At 35.5% G+C, this 22219-nt stretch overlaps 1 protein-coding gene across 1 annotated transcript in view; it reads right to left on the reverse strand.

Annotated features, from left to right (window-relative positions):
• Positions 1-22219, reverse strand: part of Ca-alpha1D (Ca[2+]-channel protein alpha[[1]] subunit D) — a 6221746-nt gene that overhangs the window by 4800220 nt on the left and 1399307 nt on the right. Inside the window, exon 7 of the mRNA XM_067758067.1 lies at positions 3651-3757. Within this exon, the coding sequence (XP_067614168.1) occupies positions 3651-3757 (107 nt within the window). The remainder of the gene's footprint in view (positions 1-3650; positions 3758-22219) is intronic.

Genomic DNA, 22219 nt, shown 5'->3' on the forward strand with positions numbered 1-22219 from the left:
TTTGTTTGTAATTTATAATTTCGCCACACTTCGTTCACTATGTATGCGATTTTTTAAAACTTTCAAACAATTTTTGGTATAAATTGGATTTGTCTATTTGAAACAACATCTTATTTAAGCAATAAACTTTGGGTAATGGAATCAGCGGTAAAACAGATATTAACTTGCTTTGCTTTGCTTACAATAAGTCTACTCAATCAAAACGAAACAATACACTGCCAGAGGAAATTAGGCAAGCGAATAGCCCGCGGTAATTCCCCTACCGTATGCATTATTTGCGGGAATCCCAGAAAATGCGTTTCGTTTTCAAGCAAAGACAATGTGAGGGTTGCCATTCGCGTAAAAAAGGAAATAACTACTGATGACGTCATCATCTAGACTCGCCCCCCCCCCCCCCCATGTCATCGAAAATAAGCAAAACAAAGACCCCCGCCCTCAATAGTGCTTACGTAATACTTGAACGGCCCCTAATTTAAAAGCTTTGCAAACTGTAATTTGGCAGCTGAGTATGTAATATTCGGTTACACCTGAACTTAACCTTCCATACTTGTTTTACATAAATTTGTTATTGTTATGTTTTATTATTTTTTGGAAAAACCGAAATATATTAAAAATTTAATATTGAATTTATAGTTCTCTTGGAAACCATTTACAATTTACATTTCACAGGTTATATACTTCTAAACATTTAAATTAGGTTAAAAAAAAATGTTATTTATTGAATAATATCGCTTATCACAGCAAATCCCTTTTAAGCCTCATTTAAGAAACATTTACAGAAATGCCTGGTTGCAAATACAAAAAAAAATATTAAAAATACATTAAGGCAGTTCAGAGCTTTGCGCATTTGATATTGGAAACATATTTTTTTTTTTTTTTCATTTAAAAATCCTTTTTTAGATTTTGTTTTAATTGACAATGTTGAAAAAATTAACTCTGGTTTTTGATGTTGCGTATTTGCAATGACGGAGCAAATGCATATCCATATAAATTTTTCGCGTTTTATGTAAAAGTACTACGCCAGTTTACAAATATAATGATGGTAGACCATTTGCCGAACTAACCAATTTTTTTTTTATGCCATAAAATTAGATTTTTGCCTCTATATATAAAATACCTCAATTTAATATGAAAATATTAAAACATTTTCATTCATTTAAAATTTTTAAAGAAAGCGGTGCATCCGCGATATAAAATAACTTTTTTATACTTTCCGTATATTTTAATTCGATAAAATGTGTCAGACTTAGAATTCAATAAAAATTTATACCAAATGCGACAAATATTAACCGCATTTACAGATATCACTCGGATGTATAAAATATTTACCTGATTTACAGAAAATTTTTCTTGAAAATAATAATTTTCAATAAAATTACCCTACCTTTAAACACAGGTCCGATGATGAGGGCAATTCCAACGATAATTCAGTAAAAGTTATGATAAATTTTCTTATGATTTTTCAAAAAGATACCGCGAGTAAAAGCAACTATACAATATAATAATAAATAATGAGATCTCCCATTTACAAATTTATGCGCATTTAAAACATGAAAACAAGCATATAATTCACTTAATCTTGTGAATGTTAACGAAATAACGAATTTAGATGAATTACTTTCGAGGCTTGAAAAAGCAGCCGACAGTCACAATATTAAACAATTAGAATGGCCAAGAAAAATGTTATATTTTTCAATAAACTTTTCAACTACGAATTTTAAGATCCGCGGAAATAAACTTTTAAAATATTGCGAATAATATTGACGGACCCTGTAGAGGCCGTAAAAGACAAGAAACAAAACCAAGAAATAAACATAAAAATATATACCGAGGTCCCTACATTATAAAGAATATTGATGGACCAAATGTAACAATTTGTAACGAAATTAACCAATTTGTAAAAACTGTACATAAAAACCGTATCCAAAAATTTAATTAAAATTGATAGTACTTTTAAATTTTACGAATTAATCTTTAAATATAGGTATATTTTAAGAATGCGCCAATGAATGTCAAAAAAAAATTTTTTTATATTAATTTCGATACGGGCTAATTTATTAAGTATATGTCACCTGAATAATAAATAAAATATAGCAACTTACTTACTTTAAGTAGTAGTAGCAGTAGTAGCTTATCCAATAAGCTTACCATACAAAATAAAAATTATAATAACGGCTCACTTCAAACTAAACTAAATTATCAAATTCTGAAAATTTACTTTTCTTACATATTTCTTTTTTTGCAAATTTCAATTTTAATTCTTTTTGATATAGCCTAAAGAAGAATGTGGCAAGACTGATCACCTTGCCAACTTTTTCTTTTCCAAAGGGGGATGATGTAGTGTCAAATTGGGTCACTGCATTAAATCTGGCAACTCCCCATCAAATACGTTAACAGATGCTACCCTCATATTAACCCTTGGTATCACTTAAAATGTTAGAGTGGAATGACGCGAAGATTCAACCCGATTGGATGAATCTCCCGTTACTCGACTCTATCACGCCATTGTACCGGTAGGCGCAAAAATGCATACCGACAAATTTGCTGCTGAAAGTGCAGTTGGTTTAGTTTTCAGTTTGAAGTGAACCGGCGGCCTATACAGAACGAAAAATTAAAACCGAAGAAACTAAGTTTGTAAATCAAAAACTTAAGTGTAAAAACTGAAACTAGAAATAAAGACTCACTACTTTTAAAATTAAATAAGTTATTATTATTATATAAAAGAAAACAACAGAAGAAAAAGGAAAAACGTAGTGAGTGTGTGCGTGCAGGCGTGGGGCTGCAAGCCCAAAAATAAGTGGCATCGAAATGCCACTTTACAAATCTACTCAATAAACACACTTTACAAGGTTGCATTTGCAGTTTGAAACAATTCATTACGCAATTTTTTTTAAATTGGCAATTTATTATAATAATTTATTATATGATAAATTGCGTAATAAATTGCCCAAATGGTATAAATTGCCAATTTGGTGTATGTTAGTACATATTATTACGAATAAGGCTAATTTGTAGCATATTTAAGTAAAAAAATTGCTAAATGCAACTAGTAGGCGACATTAAATTGTTGAGCGTATTCCACCTAGCATGCCGAGGGGCCTGTTCAAGTCCCGTGCAAAGCAGCATTAAAAATTTTGGAAACTTATTTCAATTCGGAAAAAGTTTTTCTAAGCAGAGTCGCCCCTGGACAGTGGCACTCCAAGTGCATCTAGGAGAAAAGTTTCTTCCCGAAAATATGTAGAGAAAAAATAAAAAAAGCGCAATGCAAATTGGAAGATAAGCTTTGTCTAAAACTTAGGAGGCAAATCTCGCCTTATTATGCAGGTTTTCATGACCTAAATAGTGGTGTATCAATTCCAATAATCAAATGTCAAATAACCAAGTTACAATTAAACAACAAATTCGCCTTTATTTCGAAAGATCAAAAAAAAATTAAAAAATGTTTTCAAAGCCCTCTCAACATAACCTTCAAGTTTAGGGGCGGACTTTCACAACTTTTTTTTTTTTTTGTATGCGTAAAATATATATGTATACTAGTGGGCTGTATTCCATAGTACAATTGTGCTCTCATTGCCTTATACGAAAGGGCAATTACTTTAAATTTTTGGAGACCCATGATATATACGGAAGTAATGTTTCCAAATACTTACTCGGTACGCCTGATACAAGTCGCAGTGGTCGTAGAACTCTGAAAGCTCTAAGTGCCTTTACATCAAAGCCTTCCTTCATTATGTTTGAAAGCACAGTACTTATCATTCTGTGGATAAAAGATATACATTTTTTAATGAGTTGTACTTTTTTCAACGGTTTTCAGAAGTTATTAGGTTTTTTTTTAATTTTAGAAAATCTAGATACTTAAACAGTTGATGCGGACGCAATTTTAAGAACATTGAATGAATTTGGCTGAATGTAAAAAATTTGAGGGTCTAAGGAACATATAATGCTAGCATTATGGTGGGCAGAAATAGAGGTGTAGTAACTTTATTAAAACAACATCAACCTAATATTGTTTTCGTTCCGTGTGTTCAATTCGATTGTGCTTCGAAACTACTTCCAACCGAAATAGCATATTTGATTTTAGAAACCTATAACTGGTTTTATAAGTTCGCAAGTAGTCAAAAGAGCTATGCAATGTTATATGCTGCCCAAAACGACGGACAAGACCCATGCATCCACACGAATGAAATAGCGTAGGTTCCACAGAAGACATTTGGGGTCAAGTTCGATATTATAAAAACGGGCTTGGTTGTACAGAAGTGGAGCAAGCTTTTAGTCCCATAAATAATGTAAAACATGGTACGATTACAAGGTAAAAACATCAGAGTTACGTTTTATATGTTCTTTCATTCGGAGGCTGTTTACGTTTTTTTTTTATTTACACTTGATGGGAAAATTAATTATTTTTCATTGTTTTTTGAAATGTTTTACAAATAAAATATCTCTCATTTATATAATAGAATTTGTTTATAAACGAAAATTGTCCGGTATCCAGAATCGACCTCAATGTCCTTACAAGAAATAAGAAAATATTTTGAATTACACAAAGAAATCCGAAATAATGACTGAAGCAAAGAATAAGCCAATTACCGCTACATACCGTGCACACAAATTTCTATAATTGGAATTAACCGATTTTAGAGAAAATACAGCATTAACTGCGCATCTCTGGGCCCGTATTACGTGTTACAATCCGTGATCGAAACTCATTTTTTAAATCACAATAGATCGGATTAATGGCATACTTGTAATTTTTAAAAAAGGTTTGACAGTTGCATAGTTATTGCTTGAGTGGAAATGGTTTTCAGTCACTGATCGTAACACGTAATACGGGCCCAGCGTCGAACAACTAAGTCGTTTATACATGTATATATGGATAGTGCGTCAGCGAAGTAATAGCATAGCAGAGGCAACGACTTCTTTAGGCGAGATGTTGTGTTGGTTAAAGAATTATAAGCATTGGTTGTTACTGATGTGCGATTATTACATACCTATTATTTCGTGTTATGGTTTTCTGTTAAAGGAGACTTAAGTGCTATTTATTTCAAGAGTCCAATATTTTCTCCGTTAACCCTTTTTATTAAATTACGAAAATCTTCATACTAAATATACGTACCTATTACACAGGTCAACAACAAAAAAATTATTTTTGTACATGGGTTTTGCCCTATATATTCGGATTCTATGTGCAATTCTATAAAAAAAATTGCAATTACGAATCAAAAATATTTGTTTTTGTAGAAGTTATAGCGATTTTAAAATTTTGCATTTTTGCACCAGGCTAATGTAGGTCCTTTCTCGCTATTTCGGTCGATAGAGGGCAGCGGGTAGCTACCTGATGCAGCGATGCATCGAAAAAAGATCCAATTAAAGCACAACATACTCATCTTAAAAAAAAAACCAAAAAAATGTGGCTGAGAAACAGTAAAAAGGGGATAAAAGGTCCCAGATACACATGATTTTAGGTAGATTTGGCAATTCATTAAGTACATATTAAGAAACTCATCGAAACTTTTACTGACGGATTGGCAGGCCTAGCAATAGAGCATGCCAGCTAGCGTTTTTGTAAGTAAAATTTTTTTTAAGAAGCTGTAGTTTCTTGGGTCACTCGTTGTGGGCGACACTATGTTTTTGCATATCACAGAGGAATGATGTCTTCGAGAAGTTGTAAACGAGCGGCTAATTCGTTTTGCTATATATGTGGCAAATGTATTAAAAGAAGACAAAAAAGTGTGATTTAACTAAAAATTCAAGGGTTTGCGAGACCTACCTAGCCTACTTCGGTCTACCTGTTAAAAATCAGGACGAAAAATGGGCTCCACATGTTTCATGTAACTCTTGCAGAAGTATTCAGGAGCGTAAGTTTATTTTCTCTTTTTTATTGTACTAACTGTTTCATATATATATATATACATATATCTACATATATATAATTGCATAATAACTGAAATTATTATGAAATGCTTACGGAAATTGTTATGAAATGCTTACGGAGCTACCATCGTCATCCGCTCCATTACCACATTCGGAACAAAATCCTGTCCCTGATCCACCTGTGTTGGAAAAGCAACTATTCCCTCAAGGCAGCTTTCAAACACCGAGTTCATCTGCATCCGTACATTCCGAATTTGTTCCTCAATTTGAACCAGGAATACCACATCTCATCAACTCTGAAGATCTCAATGACTTAATAAGAGACTTAAATCTATCAAAAGACAAAGCACCGCGGCTTAAACAACGAAATTTACTTACTTCTGATGTTCGAATATCTCGGCAAAGAAAGCGGTATGAAGAATTTTCTTGTTTCTACAGTAAGGCAGATGGACTCTGTTTGTGCTATGACGTGAAAGGTTTGTTTGAAGCAATTGGTATTCCTTGTAATACAAAAATGAATGGCGTCTCTTTATCGACAGCTCAACAAAAACTCTAAAAGTAGTTCTACTACACAATGGGAACAAATTTCCATCTATTCCACTGGCACATTCCATATATCTCAAAGAAAATTATGACAGTATTAAAATGCTATTAACTGCAATCAAATATACGGAATACAAGAGGGAAGTTATTTGAGACTTCAAGATGGTTTCTTTTTTATTGGAATGCAAGGTGGATGGTGTTTGGTATACTCCTGTTATCTTTGCCTATGGGATAGCAGAAATTACGCCGCCCACTATCGCCAAAACATTGGCCTGAACGTAGTGAGTATGGAGTGGGAAGATTTAATATTAAACATGAAGCAATTGTCGATCCTAAAAATATATTGATGCCGCCATTGCATATTAAATTGGGCCTTATTAAACAATTTGTGAAGGCTCTTAATATTGAGTCTAAATCTTTCAAATATTTGCAGACTTTTTTTCCAAAGCTGTCAGAGGCGAAAATTAAAGCTGGAGTCTTTGTTGGCCCTCAAAGAAAAAAAAATAGGAACTGCGATATTTTCCCGGACCTACTTAGCAATGAGAAGAAACTAGCGTGGAACAGTTTTAAGGCAGTTGTTCATGGCTTTCTTGGAAATCATAGGGATGAAAATTATGATGAGCTGATAACTGGCATGATTACGAATTTTTCCGCCATTGGATCATTCTACATCCGCTAAAGATGCACATGTTACATTCACATCTGGATAAATTCAAAGATAATATGGGAGCTTATTCAGAAGAACACGGGGAACGATTCCATCAAGATATAATGGAGTTTGAGAAACGTTAGACGTTAATAGGAGAAAATGTTACCGAATATGGCAGGAAAAGAAGGAAAAAGCATTTTTAAACATTCAAACTGTATTCTAAAACTAAATTTATAAGAATAAATCTTAAATTGATTTTTACTATACTAGAATAAATCAAATATATGTCAAATTTTGATGAATTTTCATGTTTTTCGTTTTTCTCATTTTTTTCGAACAAAACCAAATCAAAAACTTTTTTATGTTCATATTCTTATTTCTGGGTGCAAAAGCAATAAAAAAATATACGCACGAGCCATGTACAAAAATGTTGTTGACCAGTGTTATTGTTGCATTAAAATACATAGAACTTTTTGTAATAAGTCTTTGGTTAACATAAATATGTATGTAATAAAATATATAAATGATTAGTTGCTGCTGTTATGCATCCGATGATTGTTGGATTTCAGTTTGGTGTCAACCTAGCTATTACAACTTGCGCAGGATAGGTCTAGAAAACAATTCCGAAAAAAATTTTGAAACGATCCAAAAATAGTCGCAAAATGATAACGCAAACAATGGGGAAAAAATAAAATTTGATACGATATACCTCCAAGCAGATTAAGATTCAGTTTATGGTGTTCTGCTTTTTCATACAAGGCGGCTGTCCAACTCGTTTCAAGCCGACTGCGGCATGTATTAAGAAATATGATATTTGCTAACCTTTTTATGGCAGAAATACATTCGCAGGGCTTAAAAACCACTGCCATGATCCAACTCTGTTTTAGAAAATATTTCTATACTATTTCTATATTAGTTGTGTTCACTTGAATCGGTGGCCTTCAGTTAGTTAGGCCAGTACAATACCTTTATGCCACGTGCCGAAATAATCCGCAGATAATACTAAAATAATATTTCTGACACCAAATGATACAATATCACAAGTCACAGTCCTTGAGATATTGTTATTGTGTCCCAATTTTGGAAGCAGAGGAAGAGGAAGGCCCCACTCCGTTGGGGGATCAGATTGGCGCCAGGTAGTGCAGAGAAGAAGCAACTGACACATTTATTTATAAATTTTTTTTTTAAGCATGTTTGCTCTGTTGACGCGAAAAATAATGCGTAATTTGTCTTCTCACATCACTTTTGAAAGAAGAAAATAATAAAACGATTGACACAGTTTATCGACGATCGGCAACAACAAAATATACATCAGGGTTGCATTATCACTTCTGTATTTACCTGGTTATTATACCATGGTAAAAACGAAGCAGAATGATAGAATTCAATTGAAAATGTTTAATTCAATTTTATATTTATGACACAGACTTAAAAAAGTAAAGAAATGCTGCCATGTATTTATTAAAGCAAACGACCTATCTGAACACTGACCAATACAAATATTTATTCTCAATTATTAGATCATGAAGGACACCTGGATATTGAAATATTTCAAGACTTATTTATGAATATATATTATCTCACATAAACTACATTTTATGTAAATATACACTCAAAAACTGCTGTCCCTTATAAAAACTTTTTTTTGCGGCCAAAAGGCTTATCCTGACCATAGGTTAGGTTAGATAAAGTTGAACTAGCCGGTCGATGAGGACTCACGTAAACTGAATGAGTCCGTAGTGTTACCAAAAGTTTTTTTAACGACCAAACTGAAAAACCCTACCAAAAACCAGGACCTATGCTATAAAATAACTCCGTCCTCTTGGCAAATAATACAAGCTTTCTAGGACCTATGCCACTTTCTGGTTCTAGATCTGACAGCTATATCACTATAGCACAAAACACAATCGATCGTCTCCTCTTCCAATCCGCACTTCCCATATCTGCTATCACTGACGAAGCCTAATTTAAGGGCATGTGACGCCAGGAGGCAGTATACAGTGAGAATACTTTTAATGAGTCTACAGTCCGCTCTCTTTAATATTAGGAGCTACTTTCTTAGTCTAAGATTGTAAGACTTACACATAACTTACGACACCTTACAGCCCTGCGCTTGGACCCCAGCCTTTACCGCTTGGTCGATCATGTGCACCTCTCGCCTTCTCTTAATCTAGCCCAATCTAATTCAGACGTCAAAGAAGCAAGCTTCCAGGGATGCCTTTTTAGCTAGATCCCGATTTTTCCAGGGATTTCTTATAGTGTAACACACTTTTAGATGCTGTGCCAGATTATTGCCTCAGTTGCTGGTTGGCTCTCAACATAGAAGTTGACACGGGTGCAGTTTAAGCTATTTCCTTCAATTTTTTTCCTCTACTACTCCCCCTGAGAAATGCAACAGTGATCTGGCAGCTTTTAGGATCTATTTTTTTCTGGATCAGTACAGTATACCGCAGACCCTACTCCTTCCACTACTTTGGAACCATCTGTAAACACATGTATCGCCTCGTCTGCCATTTGAGCGCCCTTGCGCCAACCGCCCACCTCTATTGTGGCCTTAAGATCGCCTTCGAAGCGCAGACAGGGAATCAGGTAGTCTGTTCGTCTTGTGATTGATGACGCTCTTATAATGTTTGGGGAATGAGAATAAAGTAATTTAGGTTGTAGTGCCCATGTAGCAGCACCAGATTGAATTAAGTTTTTTATTCAAAAGTTGTTTCTCTATACAAAATTTCTATGAGCTAAAATACTTACTTTCACTAATACTTACAAACTAAGTGTATAACACACATATACATTCAGTTCAGTTCCCTGGGAACTGCATTCTAAGCATGAATAAAATTAGCTGTGGAATCTGCAACGCAAGCACAAATGAATCATGTTAATAGTTTGTCTACAGGTAAAGGCTTGTTGCGAGCAAGCTCCAAACAGTAGCATACCAAGGTTCAGGTTACAGGATGATGCGCGGTGTACACAATATATGTTTGTGCAAATGAATGAATGTGTCAATTGAATCTCAGGCCGTACCAAAGCGAGCCAAAATATATGTATGTACAAATGTATTAATATGTATGTAAGAGACAATGCATTTTAAGATATTCCAAAACGGGTTGAAATATATGTTTGTACACATGAGTGAATAACTTAATGAGTGAATGCTACACCATCCGCCTTTGGAAGAGTAAAAATATATAATTTTGTACACGAATTATCTATGGCTACCAAGTTATGCTATTAATTTTGAATCCGTTTGTGCTTACTTTGCTTGTTGGTTTTTTTTTTGTGTGTGTCAGTATTTTATGACATTTAGCTTGATTTCCAAAGAATAGTTTACATTTGTTTTTCTCTTTTGTTTTGTTTTATTATTGTATTTTTCTTTTGCATACAATAAATATTTTCTTTGTGTTTACAAAATTAAAGTGCTCTTATTCTATGAGTCTAAGTCTATTTTTATGTATTACAATTTTCTTATTTTTATTATTTTGATTTATGGTTTCTATGTTTCTATTTTCTACATTGTTTTTATCGATATTTACTACTCTAAATGGAATTATAGTAAAATTATTATTTTTATCGATTGTTTCTACCTTATAAGACCCTTTATATCTACTATCTAACTTATGACCCGATTCATTTTTACTAACACTACATCTCCTAAATTTATTTCTTTATATTGTGTTTTCCTATCATAACTAATTTTTTGTTTTTCCTTAGCCTGTTTTACTAATTTATATGCTCTATCTTGCGCTATTTGTAACCTATACTTAATTTCTTTGTCGTAAGCCTCATAATTGTATAAGGGGCTTACTGTATTTTCTCTTAAAAATTCGTAAGTCTGGGGTTTTTTGGCAAATACTAATTCGTATGGACAACAATTATGAACTGTAGATGGGGTAGTATTGTAACAATACGCAAAATATTTAAGATATTCATCCCAATCGTTTTTGTCAATGGATATGTAGGAACGTACATATTCATTGAATGTTCTATGACTACGTTCAACTGTGCCTAAAGTTTGATGGTGGTAAGGCGTTGATGTTTTTTGGTTTATTTTTAGAAGCTTGCTCAAATAAGCTATTTTTATATTCGCTTCTCATATCTGTTATAATTGTCTTCATGCAACCATAAACTAGGATAAAATTGTCGAATATCGCTTTGGCTATTGTTTTTACGTGTTTGCTGGGTATTGGTATTGCAACTAAATACTTAGTCAAGTCACATACTATAGTAACTGCATAATCATTTCCATTTACCGACCTGGGAAGAGGGCCTATCGTATCTATTTGCACTGTGTCGAACGCTTTTGTGGGCGTTTCGGTTATAATCATAGGCTCTTTCAAGTTTTTTATTATTTTATTTTTATTACAGTGAACGCATTTTTTGATATATTTTCTGATATCGTTTTTCATTCCTTTCCAATAGTATTTTTGTTTTTTTTTTATTTGTCATGCGATTTATTCCTAGGTGGCCACCAAAAACAGGATCGTCATGAAATTTGTGAAGAATTTCTTTAATTTTTCCATTATTTGTCACATGCATAACTTCTGGTGTTAATGCTATAATTAGATTTTTGAGAACTTTGGTACCAATTTCTTTAAATGTGTCTACCCAGGTATAATTATTCTTAAACAATTTGTCCCCTAAGGACAACTGTATTTTTCTAATTCCTAAATTGCCGGCTTCTTGCATAAGCCTGGCAAAGAATTGACTTAAGTAAATCTTCGCCTCAACAACTAGATTTTTTATATTAATTTCGCTACAAATTGTTTTCCTTTTTTGAAACGTAATTTCGTAGCATCGAAAACGAGCTGGACTAGTCTCTTTACTTCACATTTATTTAGCGCTTCAAATATTATTGGGTTCCCTTTGTGACTTTTTATTTCTTCCTTTTTACGACTGGAATCTTTATTGTTATAATTTTTGTTAGTTTCCGATTTAGTCATAACTTTTAATATTTTACACGCTTCTACTGATATTTGTTTTAGGTATTTAATATCTATGCGTGATAATGCGTCGGCTACATAGTGTTCTTTACCTGCGATATACTCCACCTCGAAATCATATTCTTCCAGATCTAATCTGATTCGAGTTAACTTTGATGACGGATTTTTCATCGAAAATAGGAATGTTAAGGGTCTGGGTCTGTTTTGACCAAAAATTTTTACCGTAAATATGTGGTCTAAAGTATGTTATGGCCCATGGCATAGGCAATTGGCAATTGTTTTCCTTCATACTCTTGGCTTAGCACTGCTCCGCAAGCATATCCACTTGCGTCAGTTGTTATACAAAATTGTTTATTGAAATCGGGATATTGTAGGATATTAGGGGTTATTAACGTAGCTTTCAAATAGTCAAAGGATTTTTTGCAATCCTCTGTCCAGTCGAAAACTACATTTTTCTTGCAAAGTTTTGTTATTATTCTAGAATATTCTGCAAAATTTGGGATAAATCTTCTGTAATAATTGTAAAATGCGACGAATCTTTTCGCCTCATCCGCATTTTAGGTGTTAGGAAATTTTTAACAATTTCGAATATATTGGGGTTTTTGCTTGTGCATTTATGACCAAGGCAAGTTACTTCTTGGTTCAAAAATAAGAATTTATCCGGAAGTAATTTTCAATTATATTTTCTACAAGTTGCGAAAAATCTCGTAAATTTTTAATCATATCATTTTCGGAGCATCCTAATACGACTAAATCGTCCATGAATAGGAATGCTTGTGAAGGTTTTAAGCCTGCAAATGCCAATGTCATCATTCTTTGGAATGAGTTCGGTGCTACTTTAAGGCCATACGGTAATCTTTTAAAACGATAAGTAATATTATCTGCTGTAAAGGATGTGATATCTCTTGATTCTTCGCTGAGTTCAATCTGGTGAAATCCAGACATTAAATCTAAGCATGAAAAATATTTAGCTCTTCCTAATTGTTCTAGTATGTCATCAATTCTTGGTAAAGGGAATTTATCTGCGGTTAACTTTTTATTTACCTGTCTATAATCTACAACTGTTCTCCATATTTTTTCTTGGTTATTCGGGAGTGATTTTTTCGGTACTAATAACATTGGACTATTAAATTCTGAGATTGCGGGTTCTATTAAGTCATCTTTAATTTATTTACTTCTTTATTAATTTCACTCTTATGAGCTTCTGGTATTCTATAATTTTTTATGTCGACTGGGTTATTGTCTTTCATATGAAGTTTTTGTTTGTAAAAATTATTAGTGGTAATGAAAAAATGTCAATAATTCTGCACATAATGCATTAAGTGATTTATTTGCAAAGATTGGAAAATTTTTATTTAATCTCTCTAATTTTTCCTTATTGTTGGCCTCATTTTCGAATTTTTTATTTTTAACTATTGTATAATCATTCAAATTTTCTGTACGTATATTAAAATTTTGCAGTGTTGCATTTTTATTTGTTGTATTTATAATTCTAACAAATGTTTGTTTTGATTTTGCTAGTGTGTTTGCAATAAAAATACCTTCAGACAATTCTTGTTGTGGGATTAATAAATCTGAATTGCTATCTTTAATTTGAATTTGTCCAACTGCTTCTGATCGTGCGGGAATTGAAATACTATTGATTGCTGGTTTGATAGTCATCTTAATTATTATGTTTGATAATCCAAAATCCAGTTATATTTTTTAATGAAATCTAATCCTAATATTCCATCGCATGGGATTGGGAAATTGTCTTCTACTACGTGAAATGTGTGTCTAATTAATAGATAATCATCTTTTAAGTCCGCTTTAACCGTGCCTATAGTGCTTGTTATCCCTTGACCAATTCCTCTAACATCTGTTTTTTGAGAATTATTTATCGTGACATCACTGTCAATTTGACCCTTTTTTATTATTGAAATATCCGCTCCCGTATCGATTAGAAGGGTTGATATGGAATCATTCAGAGTTGCTCTGGAAGATATGTAGCTATTAAGGTGTAAATTGAAAATATAAAATTTTTTATTTATTGAGGTGGAGTTTGTTGGTTTTCCTGTTGTGTAACATTTGGGACATTTCTGGTGTTATTGCATGCATTTCGACCAGATCTTTGGTTATTTTGTTGTTGTTGTTGTAGCAATGCTCGCCCCACCTAATAGCCGCGACCGATCAAAAATTGTCATCAATATCCTCTAACGGGAGTCCAAGGAAACTTGCCGTTTCAACAGGGGTGGACCATAAGGAAAGGGGTGTTAGAGGCGTTGGTTCCACATTACAATTAAAGATATGGTTGGTGTCATGTGGGGACACATTGCAAGCGGGGCATACATTTTGTATGTCGGGGTTGATTCTGGATAGGTAAGAGTTTAACCTGTTACAGTATTCAGAACGAAGTTGAGCAAGAGTGACACACGTTTCCCTGGGGAGTATGCGTTCCTCTTCCGCGAGTTCTGGATATTTTTCTTCAAGTACTGGATTCACCGGGCAATTCCCGACATAAAGGTCCGACGTCTGTCTATGGAGTTCACCAAGGACCTGCTTGTGTTTTTTCGCTTCATACGGCTGGGTTCTCAGGTGCCGTATTTCCTCAAAATGCTTACGGAGATGACTCCCTAGGCGGTGCTGGTTCGTCAATCAGATGTCTGTTGGGATGCCCAGGTTTCTGGGTATTCAACAGAAACTGTTTGGTCAGCATCTCATTTCTCTCCCTGATGGGGAGTATTCTCGCCTCATTATGCAGATGGTGTCCTGGGGACATAAGAAGACAGCCCGTGGCGATTCTGAGAGCAGTATTTTGGCAGGCCTGTAGTTTCTTCCAGTGGGTAGTTTTTAGGCTTGGCGACCATATGGGTGACGCGTAGCACGTAATCGGCTGGCTAATTGCTTTGTTTGTGGTCATGAGCGTTTCTTTATCTTTTCCCCAGGTACTGCCAGCAAGGGATTTGAGGATTTTATTACGGCTCTGAATTCTCGGAACAATTGCGGTTGCGTGCGCACCAAAATGTAGTTCCTGATCAAACGTCACACCCAAGATTTTGGGGTGTAGGACAGTCGGTAGCGTAGTGCCATCGACGTGGATGTTCAATATGGTCGACATTTGGGGCGTCCATGTTGTATCAAGGGTCGATGACAATGCATTAATGTGATGGTGTGGTAACATAAGGTCAACGGCCATAAGGTCAATTGGTCTTATTACCACTTTGACGGGCCATAAGTTTGATTAAAACTTTGCGCACATATCAAGGCTCGATGACAATGCAATAATGTGATGGTGGGTTGACATAAGGTTAACGGACATAAGGTTAATTGAACTTATGACCACCCCAAATGGCCATAGATTTGAAACCTTGCACATAATGCGAAAAACGCATTCCTTTATTAATGATAGAAGTGGATGCATTGCATATCTACGAAAGAGCATACTGTATCCCTTTTTTAACACGCTTTTATTAGCTTGGCCTGTATGTAGCGGAATCTTTGAGCTTAATTTTCACAGGTTTGTAGAAGTCTGATTAATTTGAAACTTTTCATACGTATCAAGGACCGATGACAATGCATTATTGTGATGGTGTGGTGAAATAAGGTCAACGGCCATAAGGTCAATTGGCCTTATTACCACTTTGAATGGCCATAAGTTTGATTGAAACTTTGTACACATATCAAGGCTCGATGACAATGCATTAATATGATGGTGTGTTGACATAAGGTCAACGGCCAAAAGTCAATTGGCCTTATTACCACTTTGAATGGCCATAGGTTTGATCTGCCGACCTTTGGCAATTTCGGCGAAAGACCGCGTCCAGCCTCCCTGCGTCTTGGCCCTTTTCGGTGCCGTGGGGTTGGATTCATCCATGGACCGTGGCGTTTCGAGGTTTCATCACTCTCGACTAAAACTTTTTAAATTATTTGAACTAAAAAATTAATAAATAATAGTTTAAAAAAACTAAAAAAACACGCTTTTATAGCAAACCGAACCAAAAAATAGAAAATAAATTTCAATTAAAAAGAGTTTATATAACAGTAGTAGAAGGTTAAACAATCGTTTATAGTTAATCACCTCAAATTAAATTATAATAAAATTTAAGTTATTAACAGAATAATTTAATTCACAGTAAAAAGCGTTGGGTGCTTGATATTGAATGTTACAATCATTCTATTGGCAACTATCTGAGAGGAAAGGTATGAAATGTAGTCAAATGCACCCACGCTTTTTACTCTGATCTACGCCTATATTCTTCTATGGTAATTGCCTTAGGGCCCTGTTTAATTTTCTCTAATGTTTTTACTTCTACTGCTTTTTTAATACTTTTTCTAGTTTGTTTTCTTCTTCCTCAGTTAGTTTGCTACAACGCAAGAATACTGCGTCAAATTCTTCCTGACTGCTTACATCATTCATTTAAAAAATTAGTGGGGGAAAAAATTCTTAAATTTATTGGCAAAAATCTACTTTTTGCCCGTAAACTGGCAGCCGTTAGGTTGCCAAATGCTTTTATTAAAAATACTTAAACAAAAAATTACTTAACTAATGCCACATTTTTCCTTAGCTGGTCCTCGTTCTCCTTGTTTCTTATGTCACGATCTTGTTTTATTCCACTTCGCTATGCGTCGGTGGTGGTCAAAACGGTAGAGGTCTTTCAGTATCCGAGAAAAATATTTTTCCTTCTTTCCTTTGTGGTCTTCAAGAAATTTTTAAGATTTGTCGTTTATTCCACTTCGCTATGCGTCAGTGGTGGTCGTTTTGGTGGCGGTAGTGGTCTTGCAGTATCCGAAAAAAATATTTTTCTTTCTTTCCTCTGTGGTATTCAAGAATTTTTTAAGATTTGTCCTTTACCCTTGTTGTGACTATCGCTGTGATCCGTCCCTTTGCATTGACTATACCATTCGCCGTTGCAAAATTGATGCCTTGAACTCCTTTGTAGAAAGTATCCTGCTTGGTATAAAATCGAAATCAGTCCTGCTAAATTTAAGCAGAGCTTGCAGGATCATTGGTAGGATACCAATTTAGAGAGTAGGGTGCCGATTTAGGCAGTAGGATGCCGATTTAGGCAGAATGACAGGATCGCCATGTAATGTTTGGGGAATGAGAATAAAGTAATTTAGGTTGTAGTGCCCATGTAGCGGCACCAGATAGAATTAAGTTCTTTATTCAAAAGTTGTTTCTTTTATACAAAATTTCTATGACCTAAAATACTTACTTACACTAATACTTACAAACTAAATGTATAACACACATATACATTCATTTCAGTTCCTTGGGAGCTGCATTCTAAGCATAAATAAAATTAGCTGTGGAATCTGCAACGCAAGCACAAATAAATCATGTTAATAATTTGTCTACAGGTAAAGGCTTGTTGCGAGCAAGCTCCAAACAGTAGCATACCAAGGTTCAGGTTACCAGATGATGCGCGGTGTACAAAATATATCTTTGTACAAATGAATGAATGTGTCAATTGAATCTCAGGCCGTGAGTGAATTCTACACTATACTACTATGGCCGTATGATCGGCGCTCAAGCTGACCCGAAGCACCGAGCCTGGTTGCAGTTGTTAATGCTATGTTCTTTGCTACCAGGTCTGCAGGTGGAATGTGCAGAATGGCATACAGTGCAGCCGTCGGGGTTGTTTTCAGGGCTCCCGTAATGCTAAGCATTGATAGTCTGGATACCCCTCTAATTATTTGAGGTAGGCTATTTTTTGTGTGGCTTTCCACCGTAAGTGAAGAATACGGCTTACAGTCGCTGTGAAAACCCAATGAGAAAGAGAGGGCGATAAGCCCCACGTACACCCAGCATTCTTATAAAAGCATAAAGTGCCGTTGAGTCCTTCTTCACGTTCTCCTCCACGTTCAGCTTCCATGACAGCTTGCTGTCTAGGATGATTCCCAGATATTTTGTCCAAGGTTTCTCCTCCTAACTTAGGCCTGGTCCAATTTGGGAACTTTTACTTCTTTGTAAACAAAACCATATCCGTCTTCTCCACGTTGGCTTTCAACACGACATTAAATGCCCAGGTATGAATATCCCGAAGCGCCCGATCCATCAAAGAGCTGCAACGTCATCTGCATAAGCCGTAAGTTTTACGGGTCCCTCATCGAATCGCCCTTGGTGTACGCATGTTGTGTTGTGGAGAGCAGTTTTTCATCCACGATGGGCTTTATATACACATCTATCAGCCTCTCAAATGTTTTGAGCAGAAATGATGTTAGCTAATGTGTCTACAGTCTTTTGTATACACGTGGCCGATCTTCCCCACCTGTGGTAGGAAAGCTATTCGAGCAGTTCTCCAAGAGTGCCGTACATGATTCAGTCTTATGTACCCATCGAATATTATCTTAAGCCATTCCACGACCGCTCTACTTGAAACTTGTAGCATGGCGGGGAATATACCATGTGAGCCTGGCGACTTGAACTAAGAAAACGTCTTCATTGCCCATTCGATCTTGGTATCGGCCACCAAGCCCGGCTCTACCCGCTCCGTGATCGCAGTGTGAGTGCCTTTGCTACTTTAAACATTTCTGTTACCTCTCTTCTTAGAAGATTTAGCTCATTGCTCTGTATGTTCTTAGAGCTCTGTTATACGCAATCATAAGGATCTTTGTTAGGAATTCATTAGACTCCTCCAGTTCCTCCACATTGGCAACTTCTTTGGCTTGTCCTAGTTTTGTTTCTACCTGTTTCTGTTCGTCCGTCGTCTACCCTATATAGTGGGATGCTGAAGCTGATATACGCATGGTCGGGGAAGGATGGTCTATCAAGAACAATCCAATAATTCCTTGATATATCATGTTCAGAGCTCAGTGTATTATCTAGAACATTGCTGGATGTTGGACCAATGTATGTAGGGACATTTCCCTTGTTGACTATCGGCAAATAGATTTGCAGGATGTAACAATATAGAGATTCGCCTATCTCGTTCGTATCTGCTCCTCCTCACGCGTTGTGGTGCGCATTTACATCCGCACCTATGACCAACCACCCTTTACGCCCTTCTTCCTGTACTAGCCTCTTGCACTCCATGGGTGGAACCTCCCCAGCATGGGACTTGTAGCAGGATACCAGGATAAATGCCTGCTTATTATTTTGCTCAACGGCCACCACCACGAGTTCCTCAGTAGTGTAATTAGGCAGCACATATGAATGCAGCTGTTTCCTTATCATTACTACAGCTCGCACCCGTCCTTCCGTTTGCGCGTAGTAAACGCAAAATCCGCGCGCGCTAAGTCCAGAAACCTTTCCTCCAGATGAGAGCCACGGTTCGTGGATCATCGTCACGGCAACCAACCCTCCCCAGGGGTTAGGAGGAGTTGGCTCGACGCCACTTTACTGTGTTGGAGGTATATCTGTAGGACTCGCAGCACCATTAAGCTGTTTTTCCCCCTCCAGCACCTTCGTCGTGACGTCGTCGTTCTCCCTTTGCCCTTGTTGTTTAGAGTATTCGAGGCCCCCTTCAGCTTGTCCTAAATGCTGTGCTTTCCCGGTTGTTCCTCTGTGCGACTCGCAGCACCATTTGGCTGTTGGTCCTCTTCTAACACCTTCGTGGTGACATCGGCTACCTCCACTTGTCCTTTTTCTCTTAGGCTTTTGAGGTCCTTTTCGACTTTGCCCACTTCTAGAGTGTTATGATTTTTGTCCTCGGGACTTCTTTTCCTGGGTCGCGTGTAAATGTTACCTGTACCAAAGGACATTTTGCCAAGCTTAATGTACAATATATCCACCGCCTGCTTGTTTATTTGGAAAATGTAGCACTGACCTTCCTCCATAAGCCGAGATACAGTAAATACCTTCCAATCTTGTGTCGGTATGTTCGGATTCTGATTCTGCAGAAGTCGCAGTGTCCCCTCCGACTTCATCACGTATGGCATCCATACGTTAACTTTTGGTACCGTGTGGATTTGCGCTTTATCCCCCACCTCAAACCGCGCGTTCGTACCATGCCTTTTGAGGTTTGGAACCACTTCCTCCAGCCACCGCAAGCTCGCGATGTTGTCGCAAGGCATCAGACCTTAATTCTGTAATGAACTTTAGTTATTTGGCACAAAATCATCGAGGTGGAAAATTTAGTAACAGTAAAAATGAAAAAATTATTTCACTATTGAAAGAGTTTTTCACTGTCATTAGTAATATTATGATACCATTTGATATGTCTGTAACAGGCAGAGCAGAAATGGCATACTTTTCAGTATACCGCGAAAAGCAAAAAATCATCTCCAAAAATCTGCAAATAAATAATGCAATTAATATTCGAAAAATTAAAAATTAGTAAAAATCCGTCTTGTGATAAGAAACTACTATGTAGATTAGTATTATATATTTCATTACAGTTAATACAAAAAAAAGGCCCCCAGGAACCGCGCATGCTATATGTATAATGTCGTTTTTTCTCTGTGGGAGTTTCTTATAACACGAACTTGGGCTTAATTGGATTTCTGTCGTATTTCACTTCCTGGCATATGTCACATTGGTTTATAACTATTTAAATTAGTTCCAACTGTTTAGGATAATAAATTTTAATTTTAATTTGGTTGTACGTTTGCTGAATCTATAAGTGAAGACTTTCCTTTACGTGATACAATGAAATTTGTTTTACAGCTTCTACTTCTGTTTCAATTTCTTGCGCCCTCATTGTACACTTATAAAATTTTATTTTTGTGTCGTTTAAAAACATAGAAATTAGTTTTTCTTGTACAATATTGTAGTTATGATCGGAAATTTCTGAATATATACCTATAATCCCTTTTGTAATATAATTTCGAAATATTTCCCCTAGTATGTCAAAATCACTCTCTGCTATAAAAATGATTACTTTACCGTGTAGTGTTGTTAGTTAAAATTATCTGCGTTTTATATCTATTTACTATTTCTTCTTTAATAAAAAAATTTTCCAGCAGGTTTTCTTCTGCTGAATGTACTGTTGCGATTGTTTCAATATCTTCTATATTATTTGCTTCATCTATACTTGCTTGTAAATTATTTGGGTCTAAAATAGCATTTTTATTATTATCTTTATATTCTTTATTTTCTTCCGTCGTTTCTAATCTACTCAGAAAATCTGCCACTTGCTTTTCCTTTCCTTTTAAATATTCAATATTGAAATCGTATTCTCTCAACTTTAGCTCCATCTTTGATGTCTTGGTGACATGTCTTTACCTCTGTATTTAATATGAAGGAATTTAATGGGTTGGTGGTCTGTAAAAGTCGTAAACTTTTTTCCGTACAAATATGGTCTTAAATAGTTGACGCTCCATAGAATAGCCAAAAACTCTTTGTCTGTCGCAGAGTAATTTCTTTCTTGCTTATTCAGCGTCCTAGAAATAAACCAAACCAGGTGTCCTTCTTGCGATAACACGGCACCAAGTGCATAATTCGAAGCGTCAGCTGTCAATGTGAAGGGTTTGTCGAAGGTGGGGTATCTCAAAACAGGACTGGTACTAATTAATATTTTTAATTTTTCAAATGTCTCTACATATGCTGGATCCTTTAGGTTAATTTTTACATTCTTTTTTAGGTATTTTGTTATAGGTTGAGCTATCTTCGCGTAATCCTTTAAGAATTTTCGGTAATAACCTGTAATGCCTAAAAAACTTTTTATTTGCTTTTCTGTTTTGGGCTATTTCAATGCCTCAATTACTTTAATTCTATCGGGATTTCGTTTCAGTCCTTCCTCCGTTAAGATGTGCCCTAGGAATTCTGTCATTCTGAACCTTTAGGTTAACTTGTTCTAAAGCTGTGAATATTTCCGTAATTGTTTTAGCATGCTCTTGAAGGGATGTACTGAAGATTAAAATATCGTCAAGATACACCACACATGTTTTATTAATAAACTCACGTAGCATTTTGTTCATTAATCTTTGGAATATCGCTGGTGCGTTGTTTAGTCCGAATGGCATTCTTATAAATTCATATAGGCTATGTAGTGTGGGGAATACCGTCTTTTCACTATCTCGTTTCCTGATTAAAATTTGATGGTAACCTTTGGCTAAGTCCAAAGTTGTAAGATATTGAGCTTTTTCTAGCTTATCTAAAATTGGTTCTATGTTTGGAAGTGGATATTTTCCGTCTATGGTCACTTCGTTCAATTTTCTGTAATCTATAACGATTCTATACTTTCGCTCTCCAGAAGTATCTATCTTTTTAGGTACAACGATTAATGGGCTAGGGTATCGCGATCGGCTTTTCCTCAAAAATCCCTTTTTTCCATTTCTTTAATTTGCTTTCTCA

The sequence above is a fragment of the Eurosta solidaginis genome, chromosome X (assembly GCF_040869045.1).
Source record: "Eurosta solidaginis isolate ZX-2024a chromosome X, ASM4086904v1, whole genome shotgun sequence".
Taxonomy (NCBI): Eukaryota; Metazoa; Arthropoda; class Insecta; order Diptera; family Tephritidae; genus Eurosta; species Eurosta solidaginis.